Source organism: Pleurodeles waltl, chromosome 11, assembly GCF_031143425.1.
Source record: "Pleurodeles waltl isolate 20211129_DDA chromosome 11, aPleWal1.hap1.20221129, whole genome shotgun sequence".
Classification (NCBI taxonomy): Eukaryota; Metazoa; Chordata; class Amphibia; order Caudata; family Salamandridae; genus Pleurodeles; species Pleurodeles waltl.
In genome coordinates this window covers 695,274,378-695,294,380 of record NC_090450.1, presented here as the reverse complement: position 1 = coordinate 695,294,380, position 20,003 = coordinate 695,274,378, and the positions used below count along the sequence as shown (strand labels likewise).

The following is a 20,003-nucleotide window of genomic DNA, read 5'->3' as shown; positions in this document are numbered from 1 at the left end:
CACAATCAAGGAATAAACACCGGGAAAAACGGCACAAACCTTCATGCTGAAAGTATCAGTTAATGATTCAGTGGAGGTACACAGCAGTCAAACGGGTAAGAACCGCTGAACTAGACTGTATTCGTTGTAGCCAGGAATTTTTCCAATTGCTTTTCACAATCTAAGTCTCAGGTATGAAGACCATGTGAGAAACCAAACCAGATCACCAGAGCTTTACAAAAAAAAAAAAAAAAAAGACGTGCAAAGAAAAAAGTCAGTCTCTGGAATGTATCAAGGCGCTTCAGACCAGGCTACACCAGCCTGATTCCTGGTCAAACGTTTTTTTCATGTTACGGCACAGCCCTCAAAAGCAGAGGAAAGGCCAAGGATGCAAGAGTGGTCAGGTATTGACAGAAATTCAGGAGACTGTACCATGTAAACCTACAATCTGCATAAAAATTAGAAGAGAAAAGAAAGCGGTGAACTAGCAACATTTTTCTATCCAAAGAGCTCAAATAGAATCATTTGTATAAAAACTAGGGATTTGGAAAGTATGAACTGGGTGGCAGGTTAACTATGTTCTACAGTTCGGCTGGGAGAACAAACTTCTTTGAAATGTCCGAATATTACAAAGGGCGGGGATTTGGGAGGAAAGGAGCTTTGGTGGCTTGAACGAGAGTGCTCATGAGGGTAAGAGCAGGCTATCCCTTTTCCTGTCAGGGTCTGCATGGGTCAACATGTCAATCTCTGCCCTGGCTTGCTCAGGAAGTTGCCTGGAAGGGATGAAAAGGTGGTTCTTTCACAAAGCTGGGACTCAGACAGAAATTAAAGCAATTCAGGAAGTAAGAAATGGAGCCATGTCACAGCTTGCACAAGCTTTCTACGGTGGCACTTGAAATATGTGTAAAGTTGAAGAAAGCCGATTGCTGGATTCTAGAAAGCTAGGCAAGGAAGACATTTTTTGCTCATGCAGAGTACATTCTAATCTGATGCTCACTGCAGACGTCTGGTCTTCATGACATTGCTGTAAATGAACATTGCTGGGAAGTTCTTCAGATAAATAGGTCACACTGCTCCTATCAAAAGATTGTGAAGCAAGGAGAGAGCTCTTAAACGTGTGCAAAAGTAAAGCAAATAAAGCAAAGTCAACTTCCTTACCAGTGAGTAACCAACTACAGTCAACTTTTAGACAGTGCTTAAAACAGAGGTACACAAATGAGGTGATAATTATTTACGACTCTCAGGTCAATACTCATTTTATCATCCTTTGAAGGAAACAACACAAACTCAATCTGTGATATCGGCAACTGAAATATTTCCTATATATCTGAAGGAGAACCATGCTAATGTATGCAATGAGTAGCAATATTTTAATAATGGGGAAAAAAATAGATAAACCAGTTTTTTTTCTTCTTTTAATAAGGAGCTGCTGCCATAGAATTTTGATTCTTCACTGCAGGGTAGTTAGCTGCCAAAAATAACAAATTTGCACATTTCACATCCGTAGACATGTCTATGCAAAGTTTACAGAGTGTTGTAGTCAAAACTTTAAAAAAAAAAAAAAAAAAAAAAAAAAAAAACGTTTCTGAAAAGATCAATTTCTTTTAATGCTACTGCGCCTCTGTGTGGTGCTTATGTACCGCATGTTAATATATCAATAATGGAAAGCAATTGGGGTTGCAGATTACTATTACTGAACATTAGCTCTGAAAACAAACATAAAACACACAAAAAAGAACAGTACGTAAAAGCTACTTCATCTACACAGTAATCTGGCACAGTATTATTTTTATGGGCTTCCAATGTTGGAGGAAAGAAAACGGTTTTCAAACGAGTCCGCATGGAGAACAGATTCATGTGTGCTACTTATTTCTCAGAATAGTCATGCTGCATCTTCAGTGCATTCCAGAGGGAAAACGGCTAGTTAATATTCAAAAACACTATGAAGAATTGAGTGGCAGAGGTAGGAAAACACCATTCTCCCCCCAAAGTTTTCTTTTGGAGCAACTAAATCTTCCATCTCGCACTAACAGGGCAACCAAGCACTGCCATTCTATATCCCTTGCAGTGCAAGGAGAATGGAAGAAGTTACTCACCTGTAACATTCGTTTCTCCAATGTGGCTATCATCAGACTAACCAGTTTAGTATTTACTGCTGCTGAGGTCTTAACGAACAGCGCAGGGAACATTCTAAGCTTATGAATCTGAAGCAGATAACCACACAGGAGAAGGGCCAGTTATAAGGTGGCTTGGGGTCCTGTAGGAGGAATTAGATGGTGCAAGAAACGCCATCTCAAAGTGGGACCCAGCATAAGGATACCTCGCAGCCACTAAGCGAGAGACGACTGTGGACACAGTACAAGTTCCAGCATCGCTTCTCATGCACAAACGCTGTGTGATAAAGTTATAAATAGAATAGGAGTGGGGAACTCAGCGAGTCTGCATAGTGAGCTGTGGAGGCAGAGTCCACTTGAATCACATAGCGCATTCTATGATGAATATGTAAGCTCAACGGACAGATTGGCCACTCACTTCATGAGCTCCAAGGCTCATTAGGAAGCTTGCTAAAAAGTAAACGATAATCCTTAGGCTCCTAAAGTAATTCAACAGGTTGAATGTTCAATCTGAAAGGCCTTAAGTTTCTTCGGTTAAGTTCAAACAGCAGGCAGTGGTGGTACTGTCAAAGGCTGTGACTGCTTGGCACAGGCAGACTACCATGGATCCTGTGTGAGGCTAGTTGTCCAACTACAAGGTCCACGCTTCCAGCACAGAAGCAGCTCAGGGTTCAATGGTCTTGAGAATCAGCTGCCAATCAAACCTGAGCAACGTTGGCTTAAAAAATGTGACAATAACCACCGAGCATAACCCACAAAAAAGGTGCAGATGTTGTGAACACAAAACCTAAAGCACTCCTGATGCAGACGTCCTCGGAATCCCGCTGTATAAAATTCTTTGCAAATGGCACAAGGCTTGTAAATTAAGGATTGGCAGCCAGACCTCCGGTCCTGACTCTGTAGTTAGCTTTTTTGTATTTGTTTCAGGTTTCCTTTCCGACAAGGAGGCTTTTATCCATATCTCCTCGTGCCCAAACTCTGTCTGTTCGTAAAATGTGATAAGTGTTTTTGTGTTGTTTTTAGCAGTTTACATTGCATACTTCTGTGTCCATTCCCGTGCTAGCCTGTTGTACCTGCAACAGAGAAGACGAGACCCGATCAGGACAGCAGAAGGCACAGGTATTATTCACGTCATGCAAGATCAACATTTTCACTGGTTTCTACAATGCGTAAAACACTCCTCGTGGCTATCTTCACTTCATTCGCAAAAACACACGACAAAGCTGCACAAATACATCAACCGTATCAAGTAAGAATGACATCACAGCACAGAGTGGCGTCAGGGCCGGCTTTAGGGGAATGCGATAGCACCGAGTGCTGAATTGGATTGGAGGGAGCTTACCTCAAAGGGGCGCTGTATTTAGCAAGAACTTACAAAATTGCGATTTAAAAGCACCTTCCGAAAAGTTCATTGTGCTCCAGCCTCCGGGGAGCAATTAAAATGTCAAGATACCTCTTGTGATTAATGTTCCTGCTAGGGAGAGAGATGGGCGTTTTGTCTAGCAGCAGTTTTGACTTGCCATAAAGTAGCGTAGAGGGTTAATATGTCTGCTCCAAAGAACAGAACTATATTTTATGTGAATAGCTGAGTGGATTAGTAAAGCAAGCCTTTACAAGCGCTTTAAAACGAATGTATGTGAAAGGGGCCCTATGGAGAGATGAGGGGCACATTTGCAGGGTGGTAGTGAGAGAATCCGAAGAGGGGGTCATGGGGTGGGGAGGAGCCAAAAAAGACTGTCCCACAGGACGCCACCAGTGCTAAAGCCGGCCCTGAGTGGCGAGGCCTTGATTATCAGTTCACAGGGTTGGAGCAGTACATTTGTGGAGTGAAAGCAGCAGAATAACTGTTCAACAATTATTTACAAAGTTACTATGTCTGGCCGTGAGAAGATTTATTTTTATTTTTTAACTTTTGTATTAAGTACAGACATCAAAAAGAAAAAGAAAAAACATGTTGCTGACTAAACATGGGAGCCATATGGCTGCAACTACTGGCTCTAAGAAAATGCACTACTGGTTCTAACTTACCGTAACATGAAGACATAGTTTAAACATAAAGGATTAAAAAACACATTGAACGAAAAAGAAAAAGAATTGGGAAGTTAAAGAACTGCGACTCTAGCTCTGGCACGGAAGTACATTTCTTTTTAGGTAGACGTGCAGATGTGATCAAGAAAAATGCTGTAACTCAATTAACGAGAGACAGTTTTTTTTTATATTTTACTTTTTGGCCTTGGTTTCGTCAAAAGTGGTAAGTGCAATGGTTTGCTTACCTGTGGAAAAGCTACAAATGCAAAAGTGGTAGGCAGCAAGAAGGGGAAGAATTTGAAGCCAGTACAAACAAGCATTTGCAATGCAATAGGTCTGGCACTTGCTTGAGTTAGAGCTATTGGCTTTGTAAATTCATAACTGAACTTCTCTTGCCACATAAATTGGTCAACCCTGCCTCGTAATTTCGTCTTATCCTGCTATACAATTCCAGTGGCCCTGCATATAACTAAAGCACTTCCATTTCCCCTCTTCCTCTATCTGCTGCTGCTGCTGCAAAAAAAAATGTTGCCATTTAACATCCTAATTTAAATCTGACATGCTAATTTCCAATAGAATACCACTTTCACCAACCCACCATCGAAGTTGCTGGCTAACACAATTCCTCAAAAAAAACAGACAAAAGACAGCCACGGAGGAGTAACGAGAGAAATAAACTAGAAGGGTCACCCAAACATATGAAGAATGTTCAAACAGTCAGTGTAATAAGGATGTTAAGTTGGCCTGAATTATGTTCATGATTGTAATAAAGAGATTATTAAAACATATACAATTATCATATAAACCTATATCAGAAATAAACTTTTGGCATTAGGCCTAGAGGGCATCACAACAAAAATATAATTTCTAAGAAACATGGTCATGTAACCATATTGTTAGCCCCAAGAGGGGATAACCCCATGAAAAAAATACAGGATAAAGTAATGCAGTGTAACCATATACTTACCCCCTAGAGAGCATTTTTAGGGCTAGCAGGCCAACTGCAATGATATTACAAACAAGGCCTTTAAAACAAAACATCTCCCAGCTGTAAAACAAATGATGCAGCCATAAGAAAGCTTAAAAGATAGTGAATGGTGGAAGGGTTATTATTTGTCTACCCACTAACCAGGTGTGGGGACCCAGCAATGATGCAGACCGAAAGAGCGTTTTGAAGGTGGTCCCATTGTCCTACGGCCACCGCAGGCTGAGTTATGAGCAAAAATGTTTTGTAAAAGTAATGCCCTGCAAAGCATTCTGGGGCAAGTTTTCGTGGCGCAAATATTAAAGTATGTGGACTGCAATCCTCAGAACATCCCCTAGAGGACACCACAATATAAAAAGCATTTGGAAGAAACATGGTCAAGTAACCATACAGTTCGCCCTTAGAGAGCATAACCACATGAAAAAAAGAATGGGATAAAGTAATGCCATGTAACCATGTATTTAGTCCATAGAGGGCATAGTGCATTGCACATTTGTAAGGCTAGCAGGCCTACTGCAATGATATAGCAAACAAGGCCCATAAAACATAACTTTTGTCAGCTGTAAAACAAAACTTTCAGCCATGAGAAAGCATAAAAAGATAATGAATGGTGGTAGGAGTTATTTTGGAGTCCCCACTAACAGTGTGGGGACCCAGAGATGATATAGACAGCAAGAGCACACTGTGGTCAATGTTGTGAAAGTGGTTCCATTGTCCTAGGACCACCACTGGATGAGGTTATGAGCAAAAATGTTTTGTAAAAGTAATGCCTTGCAAAGCATTATGGGACAGGTTTCCATGCCACGAATATTTTAATATGTTGATATGACTGTAGTGCTTAGAACAGCTCCAATGACACTACAATGAAAATAGCATTTGTAAGAAACAAGGTCATGTAACTATATGGTTAGCCCCTAGAGGACATAACCCCACAAAAAGAAAATGGCAATAAATAATGCAGTGTAACCATATATTTAGCCCCTTGAGGGCATATAGCATTACATATATATTCAAGGATAGCAGGCCTAGCACAATGATATTACAAACAAGGCCCTTAAAACACAAGCAACTTCCAGCTGTACAACAAAAGTTGCAACCATGAGACAGCTTAAATAGACACTCAATAGTGGGAGGGGTTATTATTTTGGGGTCCCCACTAACCTAGTGTGGGGATCCCAAGATGATGTAGACAAAAAAGAGCACGTTGTCATGAACATTTTTGAGGTGGTCCCATTATCCTAGGACCATCACAGGCTGAGCTATGAGCGAAAATGTTTTGTCAAAGTAATGTCCTGCAAAGCATTATCCGTCAAGTTTTCCCGATTGCAGTGAATATTGTAATATCGGCTCGCCCATTGTGCCGGGAGAGCCTCTTTCACTTTGAGGATTTCTGTTTTACGTAAAGCATTCATCAATTTCATCCACGCTCGCCCGAGCCACGCCACCAAACACCACTGACCCCAACACAGCCACCCACAACCTCAGACAATGGATAGACGACTGCGCCAACACCATTGCCCCGATCAAGAAACCTCCAACAACCGCACCAGCACTAAGGCTATCTGGTTCACTGCAGACCTTCAGGCCTCCAAACGGGAGTTCCGAAAACTTGAGAAGTGAAGCCACGAACCAACCGAGATCAACCACACTGCCCTCAAGAAGGCCATCCGCAGGCACCACCAGCTCATCCGGACCACCAAGAGATCCTCCTACAAGGAACACATCAACAACAACGCACACAACAGCAAAGAGCTCTTCAACATCGTTATGGAACTCGCTAACTCCAGGTCCTGCTCCAACGACACCCCACCTTCGCAAGACCTCTGCGACTCCCTCTCCATCTTCTTTCACCACAAGATCACAGACATCCACAACAACTTCAACACCTCGACCCCCACGACAGCCACTGTTACCTAAAACCCGACTCACCGGACCCAAGCCACACCAACCTCCTGCTCTCCTGGACCCACATCAATAATGATACCATCAAAACCATGAGCACCACTCACTCCCCTGCCCGCACCACATCTTCAACAAAGCAAGCTCCATCATCGCCCCCCAACTTCGAATGATCGTCAACATCTCCTTCGAGACAGCCACCTTCCCCGAAAGCTGGAAGCACGCCGAAGTCAATACCCTACTAAAGAAACCCAAAGCAGACCCAAGAGATCTCAAGAACTACCAGCCCATCTCCCTGCTCCCTTTCCTGGCGAAGGTCATTGAGAAGATCGTCAGTCAACAGACCCGCTTCCTTGAAGACACCACCACTCTGGACACGTCACAATCCGGTTTCCGCAGCAACCGTAGCACCGAGACCCCCCTCATCGCCGTCACCGATGAGATCATAACCATGCTAGACAGGGCAAAACTGCGGCCCTCATCCTCCTAGACCTCTCGGCCGCCTTCGACACAGTCTGCCACCACACCCTACGCACACGCCTCTACTACGCATGGATCGGCCACAAAGCCCTGGACTGGGTTTCATCCTTCCTCACCGGCAGAACCCAGAGAGTCCGCCTCCCTCCCTTCCGAACTGAAGCCACCGAGACCATCTGCGACATTCCCCAATGATCCTCCCTCAGCCCGACCCTTTTCAACGTCTAAATGGCACCGCTCGCCAACATCGTCTGATCTCACAACCTCAACATAGTCTCTTACGCCGATGACACCCAGCTGATCCTCTCACTCACCAAGGACCCCACCACCGCCAAAATTAACCTTTACAACGGAATGAAGGCCATCGCCGACTGGATGGAGAGCGGTCGCCTGAAACTGAACTTGGACAAGACGGAGAGCCTCATCCTCGGCTCCACCCCCTCCGCCTAGGACGACTCCTGGTGGCCGGCTACTCTAGGAACCGCACCAACACCCACCAACCATGCACGCAACCTGGGATTGATCCTGGACTCATCTCTCACCATGACCCATCATGTCAACGCCGTCTCATCATCCTGCTTCAACACCCTCTGCATGCTCCGCAAGATCTTCAGGTGGATTCCCACCGAAACAAGAAGGACAGTCACCCAGGCCCTCGTCAGCAGCAGACTGGACTACGGCAACACTCTCGACGTGGGAACCATGGCCAAACTCCAGAAAAGACTGCAACATATACAGAACGCCTCAGCACGCATCATCCTCGACATCCCACGCCGCAACCACATCTCAGCCCACCTGAGAGACCACGCCCACAAAGCACTCCACAACGCCGGCCCAGCTTACCTCAACGAATGACTCACCTTCTACACCCCCAACCCTGCTCCGCCAACCTCGCCACCGTTCCTCGCATCCACAGGACTACAGCCAGCGGCAGATTGTTCTCCCACCTCGCCGCCAAGACCTGGAACACCCTCCCCATCCACCTACGACAGACCCGGGACCTGCTGACCTTCAGGAAACGCCTCAAGACCAGGCTGTTCGAGCAGTAGCATCTCCCTCGCCTCCCCCCACCTTAGCACCTTGAGACCCTCGCAGGTGAGTAGCGCGCTCTACAAATGAATGATTGATTGAAGTGTTTTAAGGGGAGAGCAACAAGAAATGACTCTGATTAGTAACTGTGAACAATGTGACCAGCGCTCCAATACCCCTGATCAAGTTCACTCTGTTGTGCCCGTTTGGGCTGTGAGCGCCATGGCTGCCATGCAGCACAAAGGGGAGAGCCAAAAAAAAAAAAAATTGCCTACGCTGAAGTAGATCGGCAATTGTGCAATAATCCATGCAACAAGGGCAGTCTGCAACGTATGACAAAAACAACCTTAAGGCGGGACAAACGTAAAGCATTTACCAATGTGATTTTTGTAATGCAAACCCACGAATGAGTGAACGTGATGGGCATGAGAAGGGCATGGTTAAAAGTCCACAATAATTACAACAGGTCAAGGCGCTTGCGCGCTGGACCTAAAAGCATAAGTGTGGAAGATTCTGGCACTGCATTCAAATGAGAATGTTTCCAGATGTCGTACATTAACCAGCTAAAAATGTAAAACGGTATTCCACTTTATTCTGCCATTTAGGTTTAATAAAGTTAAACACAAAAGTACCTTTTGTGAAAATTATATTTAGATGTGCACAAATGTACTGGGCAGGGAGGCACAGGGATACCTGGGGCCGGCGGAGGCTCCCACTCACTGGAGCATAGGTGCTGCAGAGTCCAGAGGGGCGCCAGGGCAGGGTGAGACCTGCAGGAATCGAGAATCCAGCATCAGAGGGGGGTCGGAGCGATGTGATCCCACAGTCTCCCCAGCACGACCTGGGATAGGAGGTGAGCAGACCCCGCCGGGTCTTCTAAGAGCCCCAGAGGGATGGGATGGAGGATGGTGCATGGCCCCCTCTCACCCTCTCTCAGGGTGCTTATGTCTGTCCTCCTAGGGCCAGCCTCATCACTGATCGCTGCTGCAATCCCTTCAAATGTGAAAGGAGATGGAGTCAGCCCATGGTGGTTTAAAGCTGAACATCACAGTAATTTTTTTGTCAGAAGAAAATTATTCAATACTTGTGTGGCTGGGAGGGGGAGAAGGTAAGACTCTGCGGTGTCCAGCTGACATGTTTTTTCTCTCTGCTATGCCAAGGAGCAGTCTGGGGATTCCACCAGCATGTGTGTGTATGGTGAAGGGGTGGGATGGCTAGGCCAGACCTAGCTTTTTATTGCCCTATATTTCACAGGATAGGGGTGTACACACAGCAGGGGCCAGTGCAAGCTCTTATAACGGGGATTAACAGCTGCTTTGTAGTAACAGACGGCTTTAGGGCAGTGCGACCGGTGCAGCAGTTTTGGCTCAACGTGGCACAGATTGTTAACATGCCTGCTGCAGAGGACCAGTATCATGCATATCACAGAACTGTATTTTATGTGGATAGCTCTGTGGGTTACTAGTTTTGCTTCAGAGATCCTTTGGTTACATACAGCACATAGGTTATAATCTCAATATAAGACAGTGACCTTTGAGCTGCCATCAAACAGATGCATGCAAACTGCATAGTGGTTAGAACATTATTTCCCCCCCCCGTCTTTCATTATCCTAATGTTCATAAAAATGGTTTGTTTGGGTAGAAGTGTATTCTTATAAGTAAAGCCAAACCCAACCAGTGTGGCACCTTTAAAATCCTGGAGTTGTGCATCTCCGGACCACTCTTAAAATATACTGCCTATTAGCATGAATGACGTGATTCCTACACTTTGTAATCCTTACTGTCTTATGCAACATTTCCTATAGACTGATTTACACATGTATGATTCACTGTCTCTGTATAATGTGTGTGATGTATAGTGCTCGGACACTTCACATTGGTGTGAGTAGCACATGAAAACAAATGAAATGTCTGTGAGTAAGGAGCTATGTATGGAGAAATGAGGGGCACTGTTGGAGTGTAGTTGTGAAGGAACCTGAGAAGAAACAGGCGCAACTAGTGCTAGAGCAGACCCTGTTTGTTGTTACTGAAGTTGCAGCAGTGTTCATCTAGCCTGTGGATATGCTTGGAGAGGTGCTAAGTACGTAGGTGTGAGTGTACTGGCTGTACACATCGCCAGGAAGTGTATATGTGTGCTTGGTCAGGGATTGGTTCCTTCTCTTCTTGCTTGGGACAGTAGGCGGGGTGGCATTTGGAGAGCCCACATAATAAATATGAGTCATAAGGATTCATATCTTTCAAGTAAACCTCTAATCTTGAGGTCTTTTTTCTGAGTGGGCTACATTTCTTACCATAGCCCATTTTTGCTGTGTTGTACCTTTATGTGTTCACTCAAATACAATGCATTCATTCTTAAATAAGATGATTGGTTATTGTTGTTGATAAACAGTACGCAAATTATTAAACTGTGTGCACACTGTGCGAAGAGCAGTAAAGTTTTGAGGCTGATAAGGTAACTTTCCCTAAGGTCATTCTTCCAAACTCACATATACAGAGGGTTTTTTTCCACAGCCAATAAAACCTTAACAAGTGTCACATGAATATATGTACGTATATATATATATATATATATATATATATGGAAAATGTCACTTACTCAGTGTACATCTGTTCGTGGCATTAGTCGCTGCAGATTCACATGCTGTGCACATCCCGCCATCTGGTGTTGGGCTCGGAGTGTTACAAGTTGTTTTTCTTCGAAGAAGTCTTTTAGAGTCACGAGACCGAGGGACTCCTCCCATTTCGACTCCATTGCGCATGGGCGTCGACTCCATCTTAGATTGTTTTCCCCGCAGAGGGTGAGGTAGGAGTTGTGTATGCTAGTAATAGTGCCCATGCAATGGAGTGAATGCGTATGTACATAATGAAGTTTTAAGTAATATATTTACAAATGTACAAATGTTTAAGATCTACTGCTAAACGGCTACAGGCTCCCGGGGAGGCGGGTGGGCGCATGTGAATCTGCAGCGACTAATGCCACGAACAGATGTACACTGGGTAAGTGACATTTTCCGTTCGATGGCATGTGTAGCTGCAGATACACATGCTGTGCATAGACTAATAAGCAGTTATCTCCCCCAAAAAGCGGTGGTTCAGCCTGTAGGAGTTGAAGTAGTTTGAAATAATGTTCTTAGTACAGCTTGACCTACTGTTGCCTGTTGTGCAGTTAACACATCTACACAGTAGTGCTTGGTAAATGTATGAGGCGTAGACCATGTTGCTGCCTTACATATTTCGTTCATTGGAATATTTCCTAGAAAGGCCATGGTAGCACCTTTCTTTCTGGTTGAGTGTGCCTTTGGTGTAATAGGCAGTTCTCTTTTAGCTTTAAGATAGCAGGTTTGAATGCACTTAACTATCCATCTAGCAATGCCTTGTTTTGAAATAGGATTTCCTGTATGAGGTTTTTGAAAGGCGACAAATAGTTGTTTTGTCTTTCGAATTAGTTTTGTTCTGTCAATGTAGTACATTAGTGCTCTTTTGATGTCTAATGTATGTAGTGCTCTTTCAGCTACCGAATCTGGCTGTGGGAAGAACACTGGTAATTCTACCGTTTGATTTAAGTGGAACGGTGAGATTACTTTTGGTAAAAATTTAGGATTGGTCCGTAGAACAACTTTATTTTTGTGTATTTTAATAAATGGTTCTTGAATGGTAAATGCTTGAATCTAACTCACTCTTCTTAGAGATGTGATGGCAATTAAAAATGCAACTTTCCACGTTAAGTATTGCATTTCACAAGAGTGCATGGGCTCAAAAGGTGGACCCATGAGTCGTGTTAAGACAATGTTGAGGTTCCATGAAGGAACTGGTGGTGTTCTTGGTGGTATAATTCTCTTTAGGCCTTCCATAAATGCTTTTATGACTGGTATCCTAAATAATGAAGTTGAGTGCGTAATTTGCAAGTAAGCTGAAATTGCCGTAAGATGTATTTTAATGGAAGAGAAAGCTAGTTTAGATTTTTGCAAATGTAGTAAGTATCCTACTATCTCTTTTGCAGATGCGTGTAAAGGTTGAATTTGATTATTATGGCAGTAATAAACAAATCTTTTCCACTTATTTGCATAACAGTGTCTAGTGGTAGGTTTTTTAGCCTGTTTTATGACCTCCATACATTCCTGTGTGAGGTCTAAGTGCCCGAATTCTAGGATTTCAGGAGCCAAATTGCTACATTCAGCGATGCTGGATTTGGATGTCTGATCTGTTGTTTGTGTTGTGTTAACAGATCTGGTCTGTTTGGCAGTTTGATATGAGGTACTACTGAAAGGTCTAGTAGTGTTGTGTACCACGGTTGCCTTGCCCATGTTGGTGCTATTAGTAGGAGTTTGAGTTTGTTTTGACTCAACTTGTTTACTAGATATGGAAGAAGTGGGAGAGGGGGAAAAGCGTATGCAAATATCCCTGACCAGTTCATCCATAGTGCATTGCCCTGAGACTGATGTTGTGGGTACCTGGATGCGAAGTTTTGGCATTTTGAGTTTTCTTTTGTTGCAAATAGATCTATTTGTGGCGTTCCCCACATTTTGAAGTAAGTGTTCAGTATTTGGGGCTGAATTTCCCATTCGTGGATCTGTTGGTGATCCCGAGAGAGATTGTCTGCTAACTGATTCTGAATCCCTGGAATAAATTGTGCTATTAGGCGAATGTGGTTGTGAATCGCCCAATGCCATATTTTTTTTGTTAGGAGACACAACTGTGTCGAGTGTGTTCCTCCTTGTTTGTTTAGGTAATACATTGTTGTCATGTTGTCTGTTTTGAGAAGAGTGTATTTGTGGGTTAATATGGGTTGAAATGCTTTTAGAGCTAGAAACACCGCTAACAGTTCTAAGTGGTTTATATGAAACTGTTTTTGCTGAATGTTCCATTGTCCTTGGATGCTGTGCTGATTGAGGTGTGCTCCCCACCCTGTCATGGATGCATCTGTTGTTATTACGCATTGTGGCACTGGGTCTTGAAAAGGCCGCCCTTGGTTTAAATTTATACTGTTCCACCATTGAAGCGAGATGTATGTTTGGCGGTCTATCAACACCAGATCTAGAAGTTGACCCTGTGCTTGTGACCACTGTGATGCTAGGCACTGTTGTAAGGGCCGCATGTGCAACCTTGCGTTTGGGACAATGGCTATGCATGAGGATATCATGCCTAGGAGTTTCATTACTAATTTGACCTGTATCATCTGGTTTGGATACATGGCTTGTATTACATTTTGGAATGTTTGGACTCTTTGTGGACTTGGAGTGGCAATCCCTTTTACTGTGTTGATTGTTGCTCCTAGGTATTGCTGTGTTTGACACGGCAGAAGGTGTGACTTTGAGTAATTGATTGAGAAACCTAGTTTGTGTAGGGTTTCTATGACGTAATTTGTGTGTTGTGAACACTGTTTTTGCGTGTTGGTTTTGATTAACCAATCGTCTAGGTACGGGAACACATGTATTTGCTGCCTTCTGATATGTGCAGCTACTACTGCTAGACATTTTGTAAAAACTCTTGGTGCAGTTGTTATTCCGAATGGCAACACTTTGAATTGGTAATGTATCCCTTGGAATACAAACCTTAGGTACTTTCTGTGTGAAGGATGTATTGGTATATGGAAATATGCATCCTTTAGATCCAGTGTTGTCATGTAGTCTTGTTGTTTGAGCAGTGGGATTACTTCTTGTAATGTAACAATGTGAAAGTGGTCTGATTTGATGTATGTATTTAATATTCTGAGATCTAGTATAGGTCTTAGAGTTTTGTCTTTTTTGGGTATTAGAAAGTACAGTGAGTAAACTCCTGTGTTTAGTTCTTGTTTTGGTACTAATTCTATTGCGTCTTTTTGGAGCAATGCTTGAACTTCAAATCTTAGAAGATTTATATGTTGTTTCGACATACTGTGTGTTTTCGGTGGGACTGTTGGAGGGAATTCTCGAAATTCTATGCAATAACCATACTGGATAATTGCTAGTACCCAAGTATCTGTTGTTATCTCCTCCCAATGTTTGTAAAATTGGCTTAATCTTCCCCCCACAGGTGTTATGTGATGGGGATGGGTGACTTGTGAGTCACTGCTTATTCTGAGGACTTTTGGGGCTTTGGAATTTTCCTCTACCTCTTTGGAATTGTCCCCCTCTATATTGCCCCCGAAATCTTCCTCGCTGATATTGGCTTTGGTAAGTGGGCCTTGTTTGTGATGTTGTGGTTTCTGTAGGTTGTCCTCGAAACCCTCCCCTAAAAGGTGTTTTGCGAAAGGTGCCTCTGCTCTGCGGGGAGTAGAGTGCGCCCATGGCTTTTGCCGTATCAGTGTCTTTCTTGAGTTTCTCAATAGCAGTGTCGACTTCCGGCCCAAACAACTGCAGTTCATTAAATGGCATATTTAGCACGGCTTGTTGAATTTCTGGCTTGAAACCTGACGTGCGGAGCCATGCATGCCTTCTTATTGTTATTGCAGTATTTACTGTCCTTGCAGCCGTATCTGCTGCATCCATTGAAGACCGTATCTGATTATTAGAGATACTTTGTCCTTCTTCCACCACTTGTTGTGCTCTTTTTTGGAACTCCTTGGGTAAGTGTTCTATCAAATGTTGCATCTCATCCCAGTGCGCTCTGTCATATCTTGCCAAAAGCGCTTGTGAATTGGCAATGAGCCATTGGTTTGCTGCTTGTGCTGCAACCCTTTTGCCTGCAGCATCAAATTTGCGACTCTTTGTCTGGAGGTGGTGCGTCTCCCGAGGTATGAGAGTTTGCTCTCTTACGAGCTGCCCCGACAACTACTGAGTCTGGAGTTAACTGCGTTGTAATATAAACAGGATCTGTTGGCGGTGGCTTGTATTTTTTCTCCAATCTTGGAGTTATGGCTCGGCCTTTAACAGGATCTTGAAAGATTTGTTTTGAATGTTTTAGCATTCCTGGGAGCATAGGTAGTCTTTGGTACTGGCTATGAGTGGAGGTTAGCGTGTTAAAGAAGTCATCCTCAATTGGTTCTGAATGCAAGGTGACGTTATGGAAAGCAGCTGCCCTTGCGATCACCTGTGTGTAAGATGTACTGTCCGCAGGAGGGGACGGCCTGGTAGGGTACGAGTCTGGGCTGTTGTCCGATACTGGAGCATCGTAAAGGTCCCATGCATCGGGATCATCTTGACTCATGGCAGTATGAGTCGGGGAGTGCATCAGTGGAGGAGTTGCTACTGGTGATGTGTGCACTGATGGTGGTGGAGAAGGTGGTGGAGTTGTTTTCTTTGCCACCTTTGCCGGTGGCTCCTTGTCCTTTTCGTGAAAGGCAAGTTTTCTTTTTATCTTAATTGGAGGAAGAGTGGTTATCTTCCCTGTGTCTTGATGAATGTACAGCTTGAAGTTCCTCTCCAAATCTATGTTTTTTCATTTGGGAGGCCAATCCTTGTTCCTCTGTATAGGAACCTGTTTTCGGCTCCGAGGCTGGATGTTTCGGAACCGAAACTTTTTCGGAGGTCTTTTTAGGCTCTGAAGAAACCTTTGTAATTTTTGGCGTGGTGGTGTCTCGATGCCGAATTTGTTCGGTGCCGCTGTGACGGTGCCGAAATTTCTCGGAGCCGATGTCTCGGGTCCGAGATTGCTGTGTGGCGGTATCTCGACCGGAGTCAGATGACTTCGACACCAGCGTGCCCTTTTTCGGTGCCTTGGCTCGGTCACCGCTTGTTTGGGTTAAGCCATGGCCTGTTGGCGGTGGCGTCCCCTGGGCTTTTGTTGACTTCTCGTGAGTCTTATGTTTCGACGTCTTACTCACGGTTTTCGGCGTTTCTTCGGCCTCGAGCTCTTCCGAGTCCGACTCTTGGATAGAGAAAGCTTCCTCTTCTTCCTCGAAACGCTCTTGTTCTGTCGGCGTCGATGCCATCTGCAGTCTTCTGGCTCTTCGGTCTCTTAACGTCTTTCTGGACCGAAACGCTCGACAGGCCTCACAAGTATCTTCCTTGTGCTCTGGGGACAAGCACAAGTTACAGACCAGATGCTGATCCGTATACGGATACTTGTTATGGCATTTTGGACAGAAGCGGAATGGGGTCCGTTCCATCAGCCTTGAATTCACACGTGGCCGGGCCGACCAGGCCCCGACGGGGGATCGAAAAAACCCCGAAGGGCCACCGGAACTCTTCTAAACTCGGTGTCGATCTGTTGTAACTAACCCGATACCGAACGCAAACAATACCGACGTCTTTTCCGAGATTCTAACTAACTTTCCGACCCGAAACACGGAGCAAAAAGGAACACGTCCGAACCCGATGGCGGAAAAAAAACAATGTAAGATGGAGTCGACGCCCATGCGCAATGGAGTCGAAATGGGAGTAGTCCCTCGGTCTTGTGACTCGAAAAGACTTCTTCGAAGAAAAACAACTTGTAACACTCCGAGCCCAACACCAGATGGCGGGATGTGCACAGCATGTGTATCTGCAGCTACACATGCCATCGAACATATATATATATATATATATATAAATATATAAATATATAAATATATATATATATATATATATATGTATGTGTATGTATGTATGTAAGTATGTATGTATGTAAGTATCCATTAATTTCAGTTTTTTGTTTAAATTATTATTTTTTTGTAATCCTCCTTTCAACTTTTGTTACAACCCTCCTCTCTCTGACTCATCCCAAACCTTTCTGGCTACTATAAACCTCCAAACATCTTTTTTAACCTTTGCCCTCCTTTCTTTAAAGATGTCATGCAGTAACACAACTACTACTTATAAAAAAATAAAAATAAACTTCTAATTCCCGGACCACAGATATACCTCCATAAAAAAAGTTGTTGTCCAGAGATTTTCATTTTTGATTTGTGTTTCTGGATCATTAGAGAAGTAATTTAGCTTGTGTAGACATTTCTTATCCAGCTCGAATTTTTCTGGATGATTTTTTTTTTTTTTAAATGACATGTTTTGCAGCGATGATGTAATATTTCAGGAACCACGAGACCTATATACTTCATTTTGGTGTCAAAACATATTTTTTGGGGGTCAGGTAGTCTTAGAGACAGAAAATAATTCCTCAGAGCAACCTTTACACCATTTTCCAAAATGGTGGCTGTAATAGAGGAAGAAAAGACATATAGAAATGAAACAAATAATAATGGCTTTTAATTCTTTTATATACACACACACACCAAATACTGTTTATAATCCGAATATGAAAAACATGTTTATCACTCCTATTTTAGACATATTTTCATAGTTCACTTTACTTGTTTCGGCAATCGCTCATGGTACATTTGCAGAATGTTGAACACTTGAGAAGAGCATCTTGATAGAGACATCTTTTTGTAGCACAGGTTTTGCAAGTACATGTATGTGTAAGTTCTGTGGGTAAAGGCTTTAGACATTTTGTATGTTTTAGCATCCCATCAATATCTTCCCAAACAAATTCACAGTGATTTTTCTCTACATATGCAAGATCCAAAACATTTACACATCTACTGACCAAGTATAATGCTTTTTTTAATGTATTCACGCACAGAATAGGAGGTCGGTGGAAGGTCACTTTGCAGGACTGATCTCTTGAACTCACTGTACCGAAGATCGTCAAATGTGTGCCAGTAAGAACTCCTTATACACAGGCACAAGGTATTTTTCTACGCCTTTAAAGTCACATTCTTCTTCTGTCTCAGCAAATCCTTTTAGAAACTTCACAGGTTCAGCAGTTAAAGCTCCAAGCTTTGTTTTAATTTTGCTCATAGTATCATCACCTATAGAAATATGTAACTTGACAAGAAAACTGAGCATCTCTGGGTCAAGTTTCTTGCACAGAATATGAAGCAGGATTAAGTGTAATTTCTCGCCTGTTCTATAACATATCCATAACTCTGACAATCCTTGACTTATGAACATTGCAACAAATCTAAGCAGCACAATAACAACAACCGTGTCATTTGACGGTACAATGACTCGATTGGAACTATTTCGAACAGCCCACTTAACATGTGGAACAACACAAAGGTCAGCTTTCTCCAATTTGCTGTTATGTTCTTGAACAATATGGCCTGTACCTTTTGAATATCTCTCTGACCAGAATTTATCAAGTTGCAAAGGTATGGGTGTCAAATGTTTGATGCATGCAAGGTCAATTGTCCTACTTGTAGACATTTGTCTGAGTCTCTCACATTCTTTGACAGATAGTTCAAGGTAACTGTCAAAGACAATGTGCAATTCTTGCAAGGTGCACACTGACTTGGATGTCTGTAGAACAGTCTGAACGACCTCTCCGAAGTTTTGCATGGATGAAAAGTCATTCGCAATTGTGACATAGTACACAACAACAGCAGCAGTCAATGAGTACACCTTTTCGAATTGAAATTCTTGAGGTGAAAGTTTTTTTCCGAGCTCTTGTACAAGTTTGTACTTCACTGGTTTAGCTGCAGCATCGCCATCAAACAATGTGTCTGTGGGAAGAAGATAATGCAACAGAATGTCCTTGATAAAATCACCCCTTTCGTTTGGTACATCCATTTCTCTATGTGCTTGCAAAAGTTGTTTTTTTAACCTGTTTTGTAGTGGCTGGTTGGACAAAATTCTTACTATGGCAATTAAAACGTGCAAGCTTTAGTGTTTATGTCAAACAGCTTTTTCTCTTTCAATACAATTCTCTCCTGTGTCAGTTCTGCATATAGTTTTAATCCATGTTCCAAGACATCGAGTAGACGTGTGTTTATTTTGTTATACACATACTGTTTGGTCACAAAGTTGTGTAGTCACAGGCTCAGTCATTTCAAAGGGATTTCCTTACTGCTGCATGAAATGAAGACGGCTGTCAGAATGTTTATTAAAACGTACCCTTCTCTTTCCCATAAGTTTGTGGTGAAGAACAGTTTGAAGATGGTCCATTAATTTTGAATTTGTCATCTTTCCAAAAGCATTGCAAATAGAAAGGACGTCATGGTAAACTAGCGGCCACTGAGCATACATTCACTTTTACATGTCTGACCCACCATTCCCTTTGAGTTTTTCTGTGATCTATGGATCGTCTGTTCCAGTTTCATATCTGGAGCCACAGCATTAAACCTTACCTCTCTCTGTCTTTCACCACAAAATGTCTTCGGATGAATTTTCTATAGAGGTATGGTTTTTCCACCTCTAGCTTTGTCACTCTTTACAAATACCAAGACCTAGATCTCAGTTTATGCAATCAAATTCGTGAAACAAAGTAATTAGTGACTCCACAATCTTCATGTGCAGCTCCCCATCACCTTCCAGGTCGGCATGTACCAAGTTTTTCACTAGAGCTATCATATGTAAAACATTTCCCAGTACTTGCAAAGTTACGATTTTTCTTCACATTCTTCAAGAAACTCTACAAACTCCCCTTGCTCACTTCTGAGATAAGATATGCAAAACCTAATCAGTCATTCTTTTTCCAGAAAGCATTCCAATGTAATGCTTCAATAGCCTCAGATATGATGAGCATATTTTGTAATGAACTAACATAATGGGTTTCGCACAATACTGACTGGACAGTTTTGCATCCAAAGATTTCAG

At 43.0% G+C, this 20,003-nt stretch overlaps 1 protein-coding gene across 1 annotated transcript in view; it reads right to left on the bottom strand.

The window, feature by feature from the left end:
• Positions 1 to 1,376: 1,376 nt before the first annotated feature.
• UBE2D4 (ubiquitin conjugating enzyme E2 D4) overlaps positions 1,377 to 20,003 on the bottom strand; it is a 314,847-nt gene continuing 296,220 nt past the window's right edge. Inside the window, exon 7 of the mRNA XM_069214240.1 lies at positions 1,377 to 3,166. Coding sequence (XP_069070341.1) covers positions 3,121 to 3,166 — 46 coding nt within the window. The 3' untranslated portion in view covers positions 1,377 to 3,120. The remainder of the gene's footprint in view (positions 3,167 to 20,003) is intronic.